The sequence below is a fragment of the Dermochelys coriacea genome, chromosome 8, assembly GCF_009764565.3.
Source record: "Dermochelys coriacea isolate rDerCor1 chromosome 8, rDerCor1.pri.v4, whole genome shotgun sequence".
In the NCBI taxonomy this organism is placed as follows: domain Eukaryota; kingdom Metazoa; phylum Chordata; order Testudines; family Dermochelyidae; genus Dermochelys; species Dermochelys coriacea.
In genome coordinates, this window is record NC_050075.1 from 9,763,281 (window position 1) to 9,785,904 (window position 22,624).

A 22,624-nucleotide genomic window follows, 5' to 3' on the forward strand; every position below is an offset into this window, starting at 1 on the left:
AAATGTGTTCGTCTCTCAGGTGCCACAAGCCCTCCTTTCCTTTTAACGAGTGCCTTGTGGCAGTGGAGGAGTGTGTGCGGGGGGGGGGGGGGGGACTAGGCTCCCTGCAGCCGGAGGGGATGGGGATGGGGATGGGGCGCGCCAGAACCTTTCCCTCTTCCCCTTTGACCCAAAATCCCAGGCTGGCGCTAAGGCGACCGGAGGAGGCAACGTGCAGCGGCAGCCGCTGGGAAGCGCAAGGCCGCTCCCGCCGTTGCTGTTGCAGTTGCCGGGAGACCCAGCAGCAAGCTGGGGGCGGCGGCGGCTGCAGGGAGCTCTGGGTAAGGCGTGCGGCGGCGGCTGCCGGAGCCGCGGCCGCTTTGGGAGCGAGTGAGAGGAAGCCGCTCGGAAGGGGGCGGCAGGCGGGGGCCAGCTCCGATTGCAGCCGTGCCGAATCGCAGGCACGGATTACGCCCTCCAGCCCGCTCCCGGCAAGCGGCCGCAGGACTGCGAGGGGGACTGGGGTGCATGCAGAGTGCAGGCTCCCGTCCGGCTGCGCACAATGGAGGATGAAAGGTATGTGTGTGTGTGGGCAGGGCAGCCGCCTTTGGGTTTGCATTGGGGCTGGCGGGGCACGCCGTGCAGGGGACGCCCTGTAGCCATGCGCTTGTCTGGCAAGTGCCACACTCCCTGCTTCATGGGGGCGGAATGAAGGGTCCCGGCTCTCTCCCCGGCGAGGCAGGATTTTGCATTGGGTCGCTCTGAGACACTCCTCACTCACATCCCCCCCACCCCGCTGGGCACTTTTTGTTTGCTTCCTCCCCCCCCCCCGCCCCCCCAGCGCTTCCTCCCACGAAGTGTCCCAGGGTAACGATCTCTGAGTGAAAAGAACAGGAGGACTTGTGGCACCTTGGAGACGAACACATTTATTAGAGCATAAGCTTATGCAACTCTAAAGATGCATCCGATGAAGTGAGCTGTAGCTCACGAAAGCTTATGCTCTAATAAACGTGTCCGTCTCTAAGGTGCCGCAAGTCCTCCTTTTCTTTTTGCGAATACAGCTGCTACTCTGATCTCTGAGTGGAGCGTGTATGTGCTTTCAAGATTTAAAATCCCCCTGTTGTAAGCGTCTGAACTGGGGGACCTTGGACCTGTGCAATACAAGGATCTCTGCTTAAAAAAAGAAAAGGAGGACTTGTGGCACCTTAGAGACTAACAAATTTATTAGAGCATAAGCTTTCGTGAGCTACAGCTCACTTCATCGGATGCAGTTTTTTCCACCAAATGCATCCGATGAAGTGAGCTGTAGCTCACGAAAGCTTATGCTCTAATAAATTTGTTGGTCTCTAAGGTGCCGCAAGTCCTCCTTTTCTTTTTTGCGAATACAGACTAACACGGCTGCTACTCTGAAATTTGAAATTAAGCTTACTTTATAGTTGCATAAGCTTATCAGCAAGAATGTGAGATGTGTGACTTGTAAGAACCAGATCACTTAGCCAGTGGCACTCATTGGCATGCAAGAAGTGGTGATTAAGTAAAGGGCTGATTCTCAATGTTCCTGTGATAATTCACCTTAGTTCTGAAGCATGTCAGGCTCCTGTTCCTGCAAGGCCTTTTTTTTCCCCCAATCCCCTGCACAAAATATGTTGTTTTATCTTCTAATTACTAGACATTGCAATGTCATAGGTGAAGGTTACGTCACCTGATTAAAAACTGTGCTCAGAAGTGAAGGGAATTTATTTCCATGCAAAACTTGCCATAAAAAAGATTTTTTTTTTTTTAATGAGATGTTGGAATGCATTTTGTCTGATTGACGCAGGCATTTAAAGAACATGCGGAGTTGAGCTGGAAATTTAACGTGGGTTGATGTAGTGCAGCCTACCAGTAAAATTTTAAACTCTGATTTAGTGTTCGCTTCACTCTTTAATTTCAGCTAGTTGATTTCAGTTCTGTAAATCTTGACTTGTACCCAGTGGCACCCATTTAGTGCTTTTTGTAGTTAACAAACAAAAGTTTATGAATTTTGCAAATCATACCGTGTGTATATTTACACATCCTTTGTAAGCCAAAACCAGCAAGCTGTGTTTTATGACAGGTAGAGGGAGACAGCAGGATGGATCTATATATCATAGGGTAGATGGGCCATTAACTGTTTCCTGTGTAGTCTTGTTTTTGTCTGTCGTACCTTGGTTGCTGTAGTTTTCTAAGAAAAAGCTAAGCTTTTAATAGCCACTGAACATAGTGCAAATAATGAGAGGTGGCATCTTGTGATTGTTGCATGGGAATGCCCTAGAGAAGAGGGGTATATACAATTATTGTAGGTGTTCTTCTTTGAATGACCCTGTGACTTTTTGAAGCCAGAAACTTAAACTTCTAGAACCTAAAAATCAGCGGAGTGCTCCCTTTCCAAGTTGTGCTGGTGACCTTTGTGTATGGGGAAAGTTTTCACTAAATAATATTGATGGAACTACTGCCTTTTGGGATGTGGGATGTGTTGTTTCTCCAACATACTGTACCTAAAATGAAATCTGGCTGCAGTCCTTGAACAACATTCTCATTGCAGCCAAAGTAGCAAGGGGCAGGATTCTATTAAGAGTCTCTCAATAGTTGTTTGTATATTTAATGTTCAAAACAAAACTTTCAGCCTGTGATCTCTCTTGCAGTTAAATATATTCTAGAATAGATCTAGTGTTTGTTTAAATGGCCAGCTGTAGAGGTTAATCATTAGTATATTTAAATCTCAGAGGTATTTTAGATACTTGCCCATGTAACTTGTGTCAAATTCTTGCAGTTTTTAAAGTGAATCTGTTGTCTGAGCCTTGACAGGAGAGGAAGCTGAGGCCATGTGCTCATCCAGTGGAGAGTGGCAATTCATTATCATCCTTGTTAATCAATTCTATTCTGGTAGTGCCCAAAAGCCCAAATACGGACTTGGCCCTGATCATTCTGGGCACTGTACAAACATAAATGTCCCTATAATAACCAGTTTGGCTCAGTTTTGTTTTAGACTGGTTGAGATGCTTTTTCACTCCCTAAGAACAATCTCCATATCCCCTCAGTCTTTGAAACTGAAGAATCCCACTGAAACTTCTGGGGGACTTAGTTGGTTTGAATATAATTATCCAAACTGTGGCTTACACACCATTCCTCTCAGGGTAGGGATGGAAGGCTCTTCAATGAATCCAGGCTGTGAGGACCTTGGATTTATGGCCCCTCTGAAGAGGCAGTTGAGAGATGTCAGGTTCTCACATTCTAGAAGTGCACGTCCCGTTGAACTCCACAAAAGCTACATCCTACACACTGAAAAGTGGAATGAATAGCTCTTCAAAAAGGACTCTGTCAAGTACTTTATTTCTGTGTGTGTTTTTGTGGTGGCTTTGTTTTAATATTTGTACATGTGCTTAGAATTTTGATGGGAACATTTTATAAACTTGGAAAAAGATAGTATAGGCCTCAAGTTTGACCTATTTTAACTTTCTTATTTGGATTTTAATTTCTTTCTTTCCCACTCAGTTAAATTTTTTTTTAAAAAAAGTACTTTATTATCAGGTCATGCCATATGTAGGTCCTAAACCTGCCAACGCTTGTATTTTTGAGAAACTTTTACACATGTGAGCTGTTCAGTGGGGCTACTTACATGTGTAAAGTTACTCATGTGCCTAAATGTTTGCAGAACGGGAGATTTTGTGTAAGCCAGTCATGTGTGGCAATCTAAATTGCTTACTTTGAAATCACAGTTCTCTTTTTGTCAATGCTGGTATGGCCATTCTTTGTCTGGCAAAACTACACAGCTGGATGATCAAAATGTGTGTTCTATACCTCTGATGAAATTAGACACATTTTATTGTTCAACCAAAAAAATAATATGAATGATACAGAATAATTATTGAAAACCTAAATTTTCCAATATTGTAATTTAAAATAATGGCTTTGGATGATTTTGCATAAAGATGGTGATGTCTTCATAGTATTTTTCCGAGAAGTTTAATATTTGCATCGCAAAGCAACTGTGATATTGGTGTTGAATTTGAATAATTATCTTAATTAGGGTAAAAGTTGTTATCCTATGTTGTGGAACTCTTTATCTTTGTGATTTTTATCAAGTCCACGTTCCTCAAAATAATGTTCTTTTGGGGTTCTAGTGTGCATATCTGCAATATACTCCAATTGCATATGTTACCAAATTTTGTGTATCCATTTTGTAGTAATAGGCAATGCTAAAAATGCCTTAACAAAATAGGGGAAATATTACTTACCTCAAAAACAAAAAATCCTTTCCTTATATTGATTTTTTTTTTAAATGTGGGAGAGGAGCAGAACTATCCAGTTCTGTTTCATTATTTTCAAATCCTCTGCAAAATCCGCCTCCCCCCATCAAGGCTGGCATTTTCAAAGATGCCAAAGGGAGTTAGGTGGCAAACTCCTATTGAGTATTGGGGATATTTGGCAAGCTAATTTCTCTAAGCTCCTTTGACAGTCCTAGCCCATAGTCTTTAAAATTATTTTATTTTCATGTGGCCTTAAAAAAAAATAAAGATTAGCTAGCGTGCGTGCTCTCTCTCTCTCTCTTTCATAGCTAGCTATTATCAATCTCTTCTATATGTACTGTAACATTGACATCTTACATACATTCTATATGTATTGTAACATTGACATCTAGTAGAATGGGTGTTAACTTGTCTCTTGGGTGGAAATATTGGGTATAATAATAAATACATTTGCTTCCATGTATTTCTTGCCACTCATTCTAGATGTAAAATATTGTTCCTCTTTTTGTTTTATACTTGCTTTGTTTCCTTCAGTTAAAATTAAAGATCAAAACATTTATTTTTTGGCTATGATATCCATTTATCATAATTAAAAAAAAAAGGAAGACCGCTCTGTCAATATGGATAGCAGTTCTATCTTGATAAACAGATTCTTTCTTAGCTTTATAAGTCAGGGGACTGCAATTTAATATCTATTTAGTTCCCAGATCAAACTACATTAGACTGGAGTAAAGGCTGAGTGCCTGTTAGCAACTTAAGGGTAAAAATCATTACAAGGATGCTGTAATTATCCCATTAATAGGCACTACAAATCCAGGAAATTCAGAATTCAGGTTAAATTTTAAGAAAGCTGACATGTCAAGGAATGGAAATGCACAGTTAAGGTCCCAAACAACCTTAACTCTGCCCTCTGTAGTAACATTGTGCCACAACCATAAAATTATGGTTAGTCCATAAGTGTCTGTAGTCCTGCTGGCCACCATCTTCCCTGAGGGCAGCTTGGCTCCACTCCTGTTTGAAAGTAGGCACTTTTAGCTTCAGTCTCATTGAGAACAATAGGGCACGGCAGCCATTTTGAAGGAGCGCAGCTCTTCACGGAATCCTTTGCAGCAGTAGCAGAAACACTATTCATCAGTTTCGGCTGAAGAAGAAGCTTGCATGGTGCCTTCCCTGATGCCATGGAAATCCTTCTGTGGTTAGAGAGATGGCAGATCAGAGGCAATGCGGGTTCCCAACTTCCTTCTGTGGCATCCTTCTTTCTTCCCTCTCCAGGAGATGTATGGGGATTCCTGGTATAGTTCTTATTGACTGACTGCTCTTTACCTCTGCGTCATAAAATCCCCTTCTGGGGGTGGGGTGGTTTTGCCAGCCGCAGGATCTAATAGGAATACGGTGGCGTTTTGGTCCCTGCTGGAGCTGCTCTGATGCAGATGCTGCGTGGAGGAGCAGGAAGCAGTACAGCAGCTGCTCCTGCATAGAAACCAGGGCCATATCCCCTACTGTCTGCATGAACCTCGGGAAGCTGAGTGGTTCAGTAGGCTGAACCTCTTGACTATTCTGTGGAATGTGCATGTGGAAACATGCCCTTCCCCCCTCTAAGGATGGATCAGCTGAAAACTTTGCAAGTCCAAACTCACGGAGTGAAGTCCATTGCAAAACTCTTATCAACTTTGACGGGAGCAGGATTTCACCCTTTGAGTTTTTCAGCCCATGTGTCTGCTAAGGGGATAGTTTAGCTCTCAGGAAGTTTGTGTATTTGCAATATTTTGATTTTCCTTCCTTCTTCCACCTGATGTAGTTACTGCTGGTAACTAAGGCAGCCGAGTTCTATAGTCAGATGCACACACACAGCAGTGGTAAAGTTCTGAGATTTGTAAAATGTATCTTTAATACCTTTCTTGTGATTGGTTAGAAGCGTGATAAGGTTTTATTGGGGCTTATGCCAGATGAGCTGCATTACTAGCTTGTGGCTAGAGCAGCTGTTCGAAAGCTATGCCAGTAAAAGCTTTATTCCACCCCATCCCCTACTCTGCCGGTAAATATGCATGCTGCAGGAATGTATTGCCTCTGCCTTGCCCTAGCTAGTGGAGGCAGAGGATGATCAAATTCTGTCCAGAAGAGTTGATGGCCTTGATTTTGCATACACCCCTGGCCTCCTCCATTGGATTCTGTGGGAGATTTGGGTGTGAGAGAAATGCAGGATTTGGCCTCTTTGTTGTTGCTGCTGGTAGACAAGTAAGAAGCTATTGATAGGGAAAAGGGCCATGTTATTTGGGTATTTATGGGTAGGGTAGAGGATCAGAGTTTACTGTTATAATGGACCACATTTAATAGAGGAAAAAGAAAAGGAGTACTTGTGGCACCTTAGAGACTAACAAATTTATTAGAGCATAAGCTTTCGTGAGCTACAGCTCACTTCATCGGATGCATTGAGCTGTAGCTCACGAAAGCTTATGCTCTAATAAATTTGTTAGTCTCTAAGGTGCCACAAGTACTCCTTTTCTTTTTGCGAATACAGACTAACACGGCTGCTACTCTGAAACCATTTAATAGAGGGTGGCTTGAAAATCCCATTGGTAATTGGGGAATTTTACCTAATGAATGGAGAGGAGAGGAAAGGGCTCAGGCTGATTTCTGCAGAAATCAACGTTGGGTTTTTTTTTGTAGTTGAAATATGATGTGTGAACCATGATCTCACCTGAGCCTGCAGATAGACCTTGCTAGGGTACCTGTTGCTGCTTGGGCCAGAGCAGCATCTTAAATAGAACTCTAATTAATTTCACTGCTGCTGTTTGGGGAAACTCTGAGGTCAGGGCTGCTTCTGCTTGGGAAAATTCTGAGTGGCACTGGAGGTAGGAACTGAGGCTGCTCACAGAAGAGGAGTCTTCAAAAATTGGAGGCTGGATGAGGGATGGAGCTGCAGAGAGGCTGGGAGAATATGTAGAATTGCAGGTAGCAGCCCCTCAAATTGAAGAGGGGTTGTGGTCAATCTCTCCTTCCCCTGAGATGGGAAACGATGTGGTACCTACTGGAATTTAGAGCAGGCTAAAAACTTCTAGGGACTGCTCTGTTGGCTAAGGGTAGCTAGGATGCAGGTGGCATAGAGTTGGCTACATTGGCTTTACGCCTCTTGGGGATTTGCCTAAACCAGGGGAATCCTCTGCTGCCGGTCTTGCATACTTTTTGAGTTGTTGCACATAACCACATCCACTTTAGTTCACACATCATCCTTAAATATTCATCATAAATCTTCATTCTATAGTTAAGCCTTCTCACTATGTTAAAGAACAAGCCCAACTGGAAATCTTGTCATTTTCACAGATATGTTAAAGGTTCTTGTCAACTTGAATCTTCTTAAAAACTGACTCGTTTAAAAAAAAATACACCTTTGAGAGAGAGAGAACCCTTTAAATGGGATGTCTTGATTTCAAAAATTATTAAACATGTTGGCAACACTAAGGTTATTCAGCTAACTCTCACAATTTTATGGTGAGCCTCAGGATATTGGATGGCTTTCTTATAGCCCCAACTCCTGGAGTCAGTTAATTATATGAGAATATCAGCTTTCATGTTTAATAACCTCGCCCCCTCATTCCCTCCAGCTGCTAGCTCTCATGGGGGGCGGAGAAAAGCTTGAAAATGTGCAATTTAAAGGCTCCAGTACCAGAAGGCAAATAAAAAGGACCTGAATGTAGTAGTTTTGAAATCTCATGATTTTTAAACCAGTCTCAGGAATTTTTAATGCTTGGACTTGGCAATACTATAAGAAGGGTTTTTGTGCACACTCACAAGCAATGCCCCTAAGCCACCCTACTGCTCTGAGTCCCACTGTGTTCCCTGTGTGCATCTATACATGTGCTTGCAGCTAGTTTGTTTTCAGTTTCACTCTCAGCTCTGCTGCTGGTAAATGTCCTTTTTCAGGGCCTGGGGTAGGGTGTATAGTCAGTGACCTATATCTAGTCTAGTGCTGTCAAATGGACAAAGTCAACAAACTGGAGGAGGAGGGGAAACATATTTCCCACCTCTAACCTGTCATTCAGAGGGTAATTTTGCGGGTAATATGGATACAAGATTGACAATCAAAGCTTTCTTCTGACAATTCGATGTTTCAGAGAAGTTTCAAGTACTTTGGCTGCTCTAGAATGACCAGTCCCAGTTTTGTGTTTTTTTGTTTTTGTTTTTTTTAAATATAGGCACTTTCTTTCATGTGGCTGTGTGTAAGTCCGGACAAACACAAGGTGAAATTAGCTGGCACTGATTTACACAGGGGAAACTGTGGAATTGATTTTATGCCGAGTGCTGTCAAATGCATAAAGTAAGCAAACTAGAAACATAGAAAACTATTTTTTCCTATAATCATTCAGTAATAAGATCGGAGATTACTTGTAACAATAGGCTTTTTAAAAAAAAAAATCAGACAATTGTTTTTTAATGGACAGTGTCACTATCGTAAATAGAAACTGTCCACATTACAGAAGTGTTGTAAGCATTTAACAATATTACTAAAATCACCTTAAAATATTAAGTGTTAATGTTAATAATCCGCTTGTACTGTTCTGGGTTAAATCCAGGCTGTGGTAATGTCAATGGGAGTTTTGCTATGGACCTCCAATGGGCTTCATTTTCTTCCTACATTTATCCCAGCTTTAGAATTGAAAATCAGTTAAATCACTTGCACTTTTGGGTTCTTCATGATTGGGTTCATGTACTGGAGGGGAAGGTTTGGCTTTTGAAAACCCTGGAGAAAGGATTATGGATTTAAATAGAGTAGCAGTCTCTCATTCTGTTTCTTTTAAATAAAATTGAAACATTGAGCTCAGAGTAATTTTACACGTCTGAATCATAGAGGCTGGTGTTGACCTAATGTCAATCTTGCACAGAGAGGCGATTCTCTGAACAAGGTAATGAGGACACTGATGTGCCTTAAACTTCCAGATTAGGGTGATCCTTGTTAGACAGATCACATTGGGCAAAATTGCTTCTGCTTGTATTGCTTGCCGTCCTGAAAGGAGGTTCTAGTTTAATAATCCCTCCTGTACGCCTCACCTGCACTACACCCTGTTTTCTAAACTTAACACAGAATGAGGCATGACCTCTAAACTAATACAGTGGACAAATAATTTCAATTCCAATTTTCTGACTTATCGCTGTAGAGTGCGTTCCATGCAATCTACTGTGAGCATGTTTCTTTCAGATGAGATGGAAAAACCACAGTCCTGCTCTCTGTGTGGACACTGGCCCCCTTGTGCTTAAGTCTATACCTATGCAGCAAGGCAATTAAGCACCTGCTTAACTTTAAGGTCAAGTGCTTTGCTGAATCAGAGCCTGTCAGGGCTTGTCTTCACTGTAGTAGTTAGCTGGAGTTAGTACACTTGTGTTACTGTGCGCTGCCACCTATGAAATACAAAACCCAGGACATACCTGTTACTTAATGCCGGAGATCCAACTGCCCCACCATTATGCCAGAGCATAGGACAGCTTGCAGGGTTTGCCCCTGCCTCCCAGCACTGGGGGAGGAACATGTGGGTCCCCAAGACAAGCCCCTCACTTCCCCACAAGCTGGGCTCCCAAGCTCCATTTGCTGGTCAGCAGAGGCAGGCCGTCCCAGGGGCAGTCCAACACTGCAGCCGTTCTGCTGTGGCCACCACCTCCCCCTCAGCCACGCGAGTCTGTCCCTGGAGCTCACCCTCATTGGTGCGCTGTGCCATCTTTCTGTGGCGCAGATGCGGCCCCGGTCTCTGAGCAGGCTCAGAGTGGTGTATTATTACACAGCTGTGGTTAAAAAACAAAACAAAACAAAACACCCCACAACCTGGGAGTTTTAATGTCCTGAGAAGACTCGCAGATTTCCTGGGACAGCTGCCTCAAAAAGTGATGATCCTGGAAAAACCTGGGCAGGTGGCAAGTCTCCTTACTGCAGGTGAGCTAGCCCAGCTCCAGTGAGAGCAACCACGCTGCAAAGCAACATTAGAGTTACACAATGATTTGGATTAGCTGTTGCATCCCCACTGAATTACCAGCTCGAGCACCAGAATCACTTGCACTTCAAGCCACGCTCCCCACTCTCCGATTGGCCAGCTAGCTCGACCTTAAAGCAGCACTTAACTCGGGTTAGAGATTTTTGTGGACATGTGTTGTGTTAGGTTTAACACATGAGTGATCACTCAGATTAACTGGACTGTGAAAGCACACCCTCAGGGTATGTTCACACTTTGAGCTGGGCATGTGATTCCCAACTCAGCATACCTGCACTTGCTCTAATTGAGGTAGCATGCTAAAAATACAGCATAGTCATGCGGGCGTGAGCAGTGGAAGGGGCTAGCCACCCCAAGTATGTTTTCGTCAGAGACTATAGGCATGTACTCGCGGCAGCTGGCCTTTCCTGCCCCTTGCACTGCTGCGACCACACTATTTTTAGTGCACTAGCTTGATCAGAGCTAGTGTGTCTCCTGAAGCAGGGCATCACACCCCCAGCTTGAAGTTTAAATGTATCCTTAGACTTGAATTTGTCCTCATGTGCTTGGCTCACATTTCTTCCCCTCCCCACTCTTGTCTGGTTGGCTGTGACCATCTAACCAACCAGCGGTAGCTGCATTTCAGCAAAACTTTCCTTATACGGACATTGATCCTAGAGACAAGGATGAGTGTCTGTGACTCTACACATGAAAGTTGTCCTGTTTGTACTACTTGCATGCGCAAGTGTTTGCAGGAGCTGGGCCGTAAGCTGTAAAGCATTGGGGATCCTTCAGAACAGAGCTTGCTATATTAACATAAATTATTGCTATCTTTAAATTCAGTTATGCTGGATTTAACAACACTGAAAAAGCATAAACTTTCCCTTCCCTCTTATCCTCATTTTCAGCATCAAACAGAGTTCCCAGTCACCTGATGAAGCTGAAGATAAGGAGAAGGACCAGCGCACGGTAACAGTCAATCCTTCTCACATGGGAAAGGCATTCAAGGTCATGAATGAATTACGGAGGTACTTTTTCCACGTAAAATGCATCATCTTTGGTTTATCGGACACATGCTGATCAGAACAGAGAGTCATCTGGGGCACTTTAAAAAAATAATATTCTGTATTCGCTTCATCACAAAAGGAGGTCACGCAACAGGGTGTTAGCAAAGCAGTAGGAAGAGGCAGCTAAAGTGTAGACGTAGGAACGCTGCTCTTCTCACCCACACCTGTCTACCTCTTTGTCAAAAAGAAGCCAGCTTTGTCATTTTCAGAGCCATATCTGCCGTTTACAAACAATAATTGGTTTAAAGTTTCCCACCACGTACAGCAAATCCACACAAGTGCACCTACACTCTATTCTCAACCGAGCAAACAGCTTGAAGACCAATAATAGAATATTACAGATATGAGCACACCTACACGTAATTACAGAGCAAGGATTGCTAAAGTGGGATTCTCATTCTCTTTGACTCACGGTCACTCAATCTCAGCTTTGTACTGCAAAGTGTATAAAAAAAACAAAAAAAACCACACCACCCACAAGCCAATTTGAAAACTTCACACTGCTCAAAGAAGAACTCCAGTGCATTTTTGATCAAGTGTGTATATGTGGGGGAGAGGAGAATTGTTACTTTAAATGGCCTTTTAAAAAAATTTAAAAAAATTTAAAAAAAATTAGTCATTTAAAAGATACCTGTGGGTGTGTCAGCCATTCAGTGGCAGAGGATGACATTCGGCTTGTTTCTTGGAGTCTGCCATCTTCCCTTGAAGCAGATTGAAATTCAGTGAGCGTTTGACTTTTTCATATATGTGTGACTTATTTGAGTCCTTGGCCTACCAAACAGTGTCTTTGGTTTGTGGAAACAGTTATTCTGTTTTATTTATTTAATGTGAAAAATGTGTTTGTAACGCGCACACACACACACACACACACTCTCTCTCTCTCTCTGCCCCGGGTTGAATAGGTTGACCTTTTAAAATATGCATTCTCCTATAAAGAGATGGACTGGAATCCTCTCCCCCTGCAGCAGATGCCACCGTGCTGGCCCAAGTAGGGGGGCATAACACAGAGAAATGCGAAGTATCCTTCCCATCTCACAATTCTGTGAAGCCGAATGCGTTTCCTTTTCAGTCTCCCTCTAGCCCTCTGCTGGCACAGGGATGAGGAGACCTGAATGCAGGTGCTTGTGCAGCTGAGCACCAGGTGACCGCGGTTATGTTGAAACTCCAGTATTGTATACCTTTAACTGAAGTGCACTGGAGGCCCGAGCAGAGCTGCTTTCTTGGTTTCCGTGTTTTGTTAGATCCTGTATGTTACTCGGCTGACTGTAGAAGGTTAGATCTGCCCTTAAGCACATGCTTTTCAGGCTGCATCTTTGCATGCTCCTTGGCACTGCTTTCTCTTCGCTCCTGCTGCTATTCTGCAGTCTGCAATCCTGATGTTTGTATGGTGCGCTGCTTTGAACTGTCACTCAGTAATACTGTCAGACAGCCTGTGGAAATGGTTACCTTGAATAACAGTGATTTAATTCCTATTTTTTAGTAATCCCTTACAGAAAGTCTAGATTTAAACTCTCTGGGGGGTAGTAAGACCTCTAACCTATTGACTACGAGTTAGTTGCTTGGCACATTCATCTTCTAAATGTAAATGGAAAACTCATTTGCATGAAATACACTTTTTAGATGATAGGATCCTAGAGAGGGACTAGACTGGATTTCTTCCTGATAGATTGAAGTGAGTGATCTCCAAAGCCTGCACTGTGTTTTGCTCCCATAAAAGCTCCCTTTACCACTACCATTCCATCAGAGCTGGTATAAATATGGAACACACAGTCTCTTATCTATTTCTAGGTGTTGTCTTTCCTGCATGTTTCCATCTGTGATCTTCAGCGTTTTGGGAGTCATTTTATTAAGTATCGCAAAATGCAGGGGATGTACCTAGTCTATTAGAAGGCTAAATGTGTTTTTTGTTTGATATGGGGTTTTCTAAAGCAAAAGCGCAATAAGCTGTATAGAAGAGAAAGTGACATCTGGATTTGTAGACCCTGATCTTTTTTCCTAATGTGAGACAGTCAATGAGCACCTTTATTCTGCGTCTAGATGCTTAAGTAGGGACTCGGTATTTTATAATACTGAACGTTTACGATATACAAACATCAATTAACAAATCCTCAAAAGAGAGATCTGAGAGGGAGATAAAAATGCGCACAGATTCATGAAAAGCTTACCCAAAGCCAAGCTGTGAGTGAATGGCAGAACTGGGGCTGATTCCATGCTGACTCGTGTGTTAAACTAGGTCATCAAGGTGAATAGCAGACTCCAGTGAATGAGTGCACTTTGTGGTGGTGCTTGTGAGACTGACGCGAGAAACCCTTTGTGTGCCATTCAGCCCTGAGGAATATGCTTTGTTTGTTCATGTGCTGTAGCATCAAACCTTCTCTCTCTACCAGGCCTGTTGTCATGTGGGAAAGAAAGGAACTCTCTCCCCTTTTATCCCACCTCCCTCCCAAGGCTGTGGAGAGATTAAAGCTGCAGCATCCCCTACTGCTCTATGGGGGAAAAGTGGGTGGCAGATCAATGTAGTGGCAGAGCTGCTAAGAGGCTCCTTTGTCCCTTTCCCAGGCTGCTCTATGGTGGGAGATGGAGGCAATCTGAACTTCGGGGTTCAGGACTCTATGGCCAGCCTCCCGAATCCTTCCTTTTTTGGAGCAGAATGTGTCCAGTTCTGTTGCTGGCAGGGATCTCTGCTGCTTTGGGTGGGAGCAGGATATGCTCCATAAAGAAAAGTCGATAGGGGCTGGTTGTCTCCTTGTGTTTCAACCTTCCACTGAGAGTCCAGCAGTTGTCAGTTCTTGCTGGATGATTCAGGTCACTTGTTTGTGATGTAGGAACTCTGCTCATTTTTCCAAAGGTATTTACAGAGGGCCCTTTGCATGGCCAGATGTTCTGAAACTATGTTGTCTTCTCTGGTGTTTTCCAGCAAGCGTCTCCTCTGCGATGTGGTGATTGTTGCTGAAGCCGTTGAGATGGAAGCCCATCGCGTTGTCCTAGCAGCCTGCAGCCCCTATTTTTGTGCAATGTTTACAGGTACTTTTCTGCCTCCAAACAAAGTTCTGTGGTGTGTGCCCTGCAGAGTCCAAGACACACACCATTATGTCTTCACGATAGACCTGCTGCAGATGGTATGGGCTCGGGGTTGTACGAAGGTCTTTTCGTGGAAGAGAAGAAATGTAGTAAAGTCCGTAGCTGCTTATACCAATGAATGTACTTGAATATCTCTTGGCTAAATCCCCTTTGGACAGGGGACCTTGTCTTGTGCAGGTTTGAGGACACTGGCAGCACTTGGTAAAAGTTGGATGCCACCGTATGTGTCCCTCCCATGGGAGATCTGTGCTGTGTGGGGGACAGAAGGAATTGTATGTGGGTTGGCAGATAGCATTTGAAGTGAGATGTTTGATTTTTCTAGACCAGAATTTGGGATGTTAAAGTATGTTTTTTTATTTATTTATATCAAGCATTTATACAGTGCTGTAAATTTGTATGTTACATTGCACACACGTCCCCCCACAAAAGTTCCTGTCTCAGAGCTTACAGTCCAAAGGCCTTGTCCTACAAACATTTGAACACAAGGGATGGACATGTTCCGAAGTGTTCAGCATTGGTTTAATTCTGCTCCCACTGAAGCAAATCGTAGCAGTCTTGTTGACTCCAGTGACAGCACTCAGACCAAGGCTTTGGAAACCCGGTCCGTGATTATAGGATTATAATTCAAAATGATCTGGACAAACTGGAGAAATGGTCTGAAGTAACTAGGATGAAATTCAATAAGGACAAATGCAAAGTACTCCACTTAGGAAGGAACAATCAGTTGCGAACACACACAATGGGAAATGACTGCCTAGGAAGGACTACTGCGGAAAGGGATCTGGGGGTCATAGTGGATGACAAACTAAATATGAGTCAACAGTGTAATGCTGTTGCCAAAAAAAAAAAAAAAAAGGGAACATCATTCTGGGATGTATTAGCAGGAGTGTTGTAATCAAAACATGAAAAGTAATTCTTCTCCTCTACTCCACGCTGATTAGGCCTCAGTTGGAGCATTGTGTCCAGTTCTGGGTGCCACATTTCAGGAAGGAGGTGGACAAATTGGAGGAAGTCCAGCGAAGAGCAACAAAAATGATAAAGCTCTAGAAAACATGACCTGTGAGGGAAGATTGAAAAATTGGGTTTGTTTAGTTTGGAGAAGAGGAGACTGAGAGGGGACATGAGAACAGTTTTCAAGTACGCAAAAGGTTGTTACAAGGAGGAGGGTGAAAAATTGTTCTTGTTAACCTCTGGGGATAGGACAAGAAGCAATGGGCTGAAATTGCAACGAGGGAGGTGTAGGTTGAACATTAGGAAAAACTTCCTAACTGTCAGGGTGGTTAAGCTCTGGAATAAATTGCCTAAGGAGGTTGTGGAATGTCCATCATTGGCGATTTTTAAGAGCATATTGGACAAACACCTGTCAGGGATGGTCTAGATCAGGGGCAGGCAAACTTCCTGGCCTGAGGGCCGCATCGGGTTTCGGAAATTGTATGGAGAGCCGGTTAGGGGAGGAGGTTGTGGCCGGACCCCCCCCATCCCCGGGATGACTGCCCCATCCGCACCCCCCGGCTCCCTGTCCTCTGACTGCCCCCGGACTCCTGCCCCTAACTGCCCTCCACCACCCCATCCAACCCCTCCTCTCATTCCTGACTGCCCCCCCGGGATCCCTGCCCCATCCAACCACCCCTTCTCCCTGTCCCGATTGCCCATGGAACCCCTGCCCCATCCAAACCCCCCTCCTTCCTGATTGCCCTGCCCCCATTCAACCCCCTGTTCCCGCCCGACCCCTATCCACTCCCCTGCTCTCTATCCAACCCCCCCGCTCCGTGCCCCCTTACCGCGCTGCCTGGAGGCGTTACAGCCCCGCCGCCTGGCTGGAACCGGGCCACGCCGCCATCGTGCAGCACAGAGCACCGCGTCAGGACGGGCTCGGCAGCTACGCTGCCTCAGGAGCTCACAGCCCCGCCACCCAGAGCCAAGGCTGCGGGGGAGGGGCCAGGAGCTCAGGGGCTGGGCTGGATGTGGCCCCCGGGCCGTAGTTTGCCCACCTCTGGTCGAGATAATACTTAGTCCTGCCATGAGTTCAGGGGACTGGACTAGACCTCTCAAGGTCCCTTCTAGTTCTATGATTCTGTGTAAGCAAAACTATACACACACTTCAGCGTTGGCAAGATTAGGTCTTGTGTTAAGACAAAAAGGTCAAGAAGAGTGGAACAAGTCTCTGAGGACAGGGATGGAATATTTTCACAACACCTAACTCAACTGAAGACTCAGCCTGGTAGCTCAGCTGAAAGACACCTGCACTGCCATACCCTCTCTGCTCCCAAGCCCTTTGGCCATGCATATTGAATTTCTATTGGCAAATCTTTGCTCCCACCTGACAAATCATATCTGTGCCTCCAACAAATCAGTTATACCCCAAACAATTCTGCCCCTCTTCAAATTGCAGTCAGCGCTGCCACTCCACCCAACTGTATCTCTTTGCTCTGCAGCTGCTGACCCTCCTCCTGTTGCTGTTCTGAGTACATAGGAGATCTTTGACTACCCTCTCCACCTTGGCCATCTGCTCTTTTCTCCTCTTCTTAAAGGAGCAGCTGCCAGGAGGCCACACTGTTCCCTCCCTCACCTTCCTGAGAAAGAGCCAACAAACCCAAATTTTCAGTAATAAAACAGATTGGATTTTAAGGTCTCCTGAATGACTCTTGTAATAGCAGGTTTCAGAGTAGCAGCCGTGTTAGTCTGTATTCGCAAAAAGAAAAGGAGTACTTGTGGCACCTTAGAGACTAACAAATTTATTAGAGCATTAATCTAATAATCTAATAAATTTGTTAGTCTCTAAGGTGCCACAAGTACTCCTTTTCTTCTTGTAATAGCTTAACTTCAGCCCAATGCATGATGTGAGAAACCCAGTTTGAGGAACGTTCTGTGATACTCCTTGATTTGTGATCACCAAAGCATTGGAGGATGGTCAAAAGAGAGCTGGGAGCTACTGTTTTGTGTCTCTACATGGATGCTCCCTCCTTAAAAGGAGCTTAGGTTGACCCTGTTTCTGTCAGCTTTATTGGAAGAGTTCAACTCCTTGCTAACCATCATCTGCAAAATGTGTTTTCTTTGTCATGACTTAAAAGCTATGGCAGAGCCAGACAGTGTTTGTGCCAGAAAGAATATGGGTCCTAACTGAATGGGAAAAGGGGGGATGCAAACGTGAGTTCATGTGCTGCGCTTGGTGTTCTGCCGGGATTGCATGTATCGGTGGCTTTTGGCATATGGGAAGTAGAAGGTGCATTCACTTAAAAAAATAAATTGATGGTTGATGTTGTGGGATATATGTCTGTATAAGCAGGAGTGCGTTGGTAGGTACCTTACGTTTGCCGGGAAGTTTTTTCTTCGTAAGGCTGAGAAATCTAGCTATTAAGAATCTAGAGAGCTGAGACAGTATTTTGGGATTGGATGTTAGCAGTAATAATAATGCTGCTATGTGTAAGGAGCAAAGCAGGAAAGGCTGCTCTGTGAGAGTATTTGTTACTGTTTGTGGTAGTTATTACACCAGCCAACAAATGCACAGCCCTGGAGAAGCCTCTGATCCTTAGAGGTCATGTCTGCCTGAAACCAGCCACCATGATTAACTGGCATTAATAAGGGCAGGTAGACTTTGTTGCTGTTCCAGTACTGGAATTCTGTGGGGCCCAGTAATGCTCACATCTGAAAGTTAAATAGTAACCATCTAACCACAATCGTGTGACTTTTCTTGTAAACTACCTTTGGCTATAGTTCTAACGATTACTATTTGCTGCTGCTCTGGTTGTAAAACAAGTTGAGCGCTAGGTCACTATCTCCTCTCCTCTCTCAGTTTAGGGCTGGCTGTTCCCATATTTAAATTCTGGGTCTCCCTATTGCAAGGTCAGAAGCACTTCTCTGTACCTCAGCATTGTTTCACTTTGTGGAGAGTGATCCTTTACAAAAATAAGCTGAATATTCTTCATTTTTTTTCCGTTACTGCTCAGAGATGAAACTGGACGGTAGGGGGGAAACAGAGCTCTTGTATTTATCCACAGGACACGCACAGCATGAGCAGCAGCAGTAGCAAGCTATTTGGGAAAGCCTTTAGTAGTATATGTCCTGCTTGGCCTGGAAGGGACCTCTTCTGGGGCAGAGAGATTTCACTCCAGGGGAAAAATCCCTATGGCCATGCCCATGAGGAAGGTGCTCATTGGATTAGCTGGTAGAAAAGAAGACTGTGGATAGACAAGCAGGAACCAAACGGAGACCAACAATTCATTCCCTATGTGCGATCATCCCACTGCTGGTCAGCAACTCTCAATCAGTGTAGATTTCTACTGGATTTGAACCAATGACCTTGAGATGAAGGACTCCGTACGCCAGTGCCTTTAGCCAGCTGATCTCTTCTAGTTATGTATTTGTTTAAAACCAAGACTTTGAAGCTCTGGAATAAGCAGGCACATCGCCCACTGAAGGTCATGAGACTTACTCCTGCGAACTCCAGAGCTGAATTGGAGCAGTGTTCCTAAACTGATTGCTTTCCCTTCATTATTTTTTAAAAGCACTTCGCATGGAGGTTTGATGGTTTGGTTTTGTTCTGCAAGGATGGTCATTATAATGTACAACATTTTGAAATAAAACAAAATCAGATCCACTCCAATAATGACTGCAAAAGCTGCAGTGATGTGATTGGAATGTTTGAGGCTGTTACTGCAGAACAGATTGTGTGTTTTGGGGTTTTGGAAGCACAGAAGCAGTCAGCAGCAACCCAGATCTTCTCTTCAGATCTTCGTCATCATTTCAGAATCCGCTCTCTTCTTTTTGTGTGTGAAAGGGCTGCCGTTATATTTTCTACCACACGTGTATTCTCCTCACAGGCAGTTTGAACAGATCCTTGGTTTAAAAAACCCCCCCCACAAAAAAGAGCTAGAGCTATGAACCAGACAGTGTCCATGTGGAGCACAAGAAATACAGCGCAGGGTGGCCTGCCGTGCTCCGTGAACAAGGCAATATCAAAGATGGGAGAGAAGAACTGACTAGCCCACTGAGTTAATACAGGCTAGAAAGAGCAATGGCATTGCAGTATATAGGACAGACAGTAATGTGTATTGAGGGGGTATGCAAGGTATACATAAGAAGTGCTTGCAGATGTGGGAGCAATGGTTGCAAAGTCTACTCAGCAGCAAAAGGCAGCATGATCCAGTGGGTAGAGCACAGGACTGGGAGTCAGGAACACAACCCAGCTCTCCTGGCTTTGACACTGACCTGTTGCGTGACCCATGGGCAAGTCGCTTCCTTTCTCTGTTTTCCTACCTTTGTCTGTCTTGTCTATTTCGATTCTTTGGCACAGGGCTTGACTAATGTGCACAGTGCCTAGCACAGTGGGGCCCTGCTATTAGTTGTTATCTGTCGATATAGTGCTAATACAAATAATTAATAACAGTGCTTTAAATTAAGATCTGAAGCAAGCAAGGCTTGATTCTGGTTTGTCAAAGACTTTAGGTTTTTTTTTTTTAAAGGGTGTATGGGATGAGTTGAATTAATTCATCCAGTCATTCCGACACCTCCAGAGATGCCTTAGGAGATGCTATATTTGTACTGAATATGCGTGCTTCGGCTTGGATGGAAGCATTTATCACCCACTCCTATTATCCTGCTAACTTCCCTCCCCCACCCCCCATTCCCTTTCAGCTCATAGTGTCCAGATGTTTCCTGGCTGGGAAGAATAACAGGCATGTGAAAAGTGGTGCCTTCTGACCAGTGGAATAGGTTGGAGTGACCTGCTGGAGTGTGGAGGGGTAGATTGTATCGCTGCAGCTCTGCTTGCCCGGGCTATGGAGCTGAGCATAATGATCTAGAAATCTAGCAGAACGCAAACTGCCGTGTTAGCAGCTTGTTGGTGGGTGTGTGAGCCCACAGAGTACGTATTTTTGTATTTTTGTCCTATGAGTGCCACAAAGGGAGATGATGATCTCAGATCCGTCTCTCTGAGCTATTCTTGTAGTGATCTCTGCATAAGTTCTTCTGACTCTGTCCTCTACCCTCTTTTTTTCAATAAACAAATCAGTGTCTGTGCTGAGTCTTTTGCTTGCTCCGAAGCACAGGTACAGGGTGTTACCATAGCACCCAGGAGACTTTTATGGACCATTCTGTAATATCCTTTGTTCAGGACCCTTCCTTCAGGTGGTGAGAATTCTTCTCTCTCTCTCTCTTTTTAAAATCCCACTTGCTTTAAATATCACCAGGGATTTGATTTGACTTCACAGATGTGGGTCTTTTGCTTGTAAAGATGTCTCAGGTTCCTTTACGTGATCTTTATTATTGCGTTTTTTAATTCATTCAGTTCAACGCAAGACTTTATTGGTTTTACTTAGGGACCAGGTCCTGCTCATGTTACTCACACACAGTATAGTTCATGTCACTTGTTTGAAGAAGGCCAGAGCTAGGTGTAGTTCCCAGTGTCAGGATTTTGTTGAAACTTGGTTGCCTTAGTGTGTCTGTCTCACCCCAGGCCGCGTACTGTGCTCTTAGCATGTGGAGCTCTGTCATGTCATGGCAAACATGACTTGAACATTTCCTTTACATACATGCAGCCTGTAACTGTTTTTCCACAGAGGATGAGTGTAGAACTGCTCCTCTTAATCCCACAGCAGCACTGAGTGACCGAATTTCTCAGTGTTGTGATTATTCGTATCCCAGTACAAGGTTTGACATTTGTTCAATTTCTCCTTTGTCTAACTTAATTGTTTTCTTCTATTGTTTTACTTCTGCTGCTGGAATTTGTTTTTCTTCCCTGGTTTATCATCAGCATTTTGAGAAAACCTGGGGGTGTAGTGTCACTTTCTGCAACTGATCATTAAAGGTGGCCTCAGGAATCCTTTCTTGCAACACCCACAGTTTTCTTTTGTTACTGAAATATACCTCCTTCCCACCTCCATTTCTAATCAAGCACAAAGTCAGCTACACGGGGATATGCATGTGTAGGCTGTTGAGCAGACACAGGTTTGGTTTACCTCCAATGGAGTCTCTTGTTTGCCACTTTTTATATTTAAAAAAAAAAGTTAACCTTAGATTTCCTTTGGCCTATCCCTCTGGATAGGACTGCCCCATTGGCCAAAAAAAAAAAAAATGCTAGCAAAGGAGTGGTGATTTCTGCAGAGATTTTCATAGTTTCCTAGTTTGTGCGAAGAGGCTCTCTAGAGATTCACCCATAATTAGTTCTTGTAGCCTATCAAAGAACAACTTCTTTGTCATCTTCGGTGGTTATCCATGTATGAGAGTAATTAATTGTGTCCTATTATTTTCTCATATACATTTGAGCTTGGGTGAATCTCAGGAGGTTCTCTTCATCCAAGCACCCAGCTCATGGGGAAATGTATTTGAACCAGGCCAATCTCTTCAGTCTGCAGAACTATGCTGGAAGCCTCAGGAGAAGAGGCTGCTAGAAGACCACCCTGTTCAGGGCATGCTATTCTTGGGGTACCTCTCCCCCATTGTAGTTCTTGGGCTGTGAAACTGTGCACACACACCCTGAGTGAAGGGAAGTCTCTCTTGTTGCCTCCTGATATCGCTCTCTGATGTTTAGAAGCTGGCACTGCACTGCCAGTCATCCTGGACCTGCAGGGATAGCGACTGGGTTCAGGGCTTTCAATGTGTGTTTTAACTGGGGGTGGAGGAAGTGTTTCCACTGGGCATATAGGGCATTGAGGTGGAGGGGAGGAGAAAAGCAAACAAATATTGAATGCCAATTTGAACTGAATTTCAGGAGATATGACTGAAAGTAAAGCAAAGAAGATTGAAATAAAAGACATCGATGGGCAAACACTGAGTAAGCTGATTGATTACATCTACACAGCTGAAATAGAGGTCACGGAAGAGAACGTGCAGGTAAGTTGGGCTCAATAACTCCTGGAAACTGAAGGGGAAAAACCTTCATGGCTTAAATCGCAGACTGAGGAACCATCAGCGTAACTGATGCCTGCAGGCTACACAAAATGAAGGGTAGAGTGTGACGCATGCTACCTTTCTTTTCTGTATTGTTTTGAGGCACTTTACTGCTTTTTTCCACACATAAGTCATGTTACATTTAGTCTTCATTTCATGTTCCTGTTTTAAGACAAGAGAGATAAGGTGGATGAGGTAATATCTTTTACTGGACCCACTTCTGTTGGTGAGAGAGACAAGCTTATGAGTTTACATGCTTTTGTCTCTGACCAACAGAAGTGGGTCCAGTAAAAGATATTACCTCACCCACCTTATCTCTTTAATATCCTGGAACCGACATGGCTACACCACCACTGTATATAATAAGACTAGTCATTTGCCTTCCAAG

The 22,624-nt window shown here is 44.1% G+C and overlaps 1 protein-coding gene across 5 annotated transcripts in view; it reads left to right on the forward strand.

The window, feature by feature from the left end:
• The first annotated feature begins 302 nt into the window (after window positions 1-302).
• The window catches only part of KLHL3 (kelch like family member 3), a 72,812-nt gene continuing 50,490 nt past the window's right edge, over window positions 303-22,624 (forward strand). For 2 of the 5 annotated variants that reach the window (XM_038414876.2, XM_043490540.1), the window contains exons 1-4: window positions 303-555; window positions 11,110-11,229; window positions 14,186-14,292; window positions 22,058-22,179. In XM_038414876.2, coding sequence (XP_038270804.1) covers window positions 542-555; window positions 11,110-11,229; window positions 14,186-14,292; window positions 22,058-22,179 — 363 coding nt within the window. In that variant the 5' untranslated portion in view covers window positions 303-541. Of the gene's footprint in view, window positions 556-5,568; window positions 6,104-11,109; window positions 11,230-14,185; window positions 14,293-22,057; window positions 22,180-22,624 lie in introns of those variants that run through there. The other 3 variants (XM_043490539.1, XM_038414877.2, XM_043490541.1) reach the window with 3 other exon arrangements.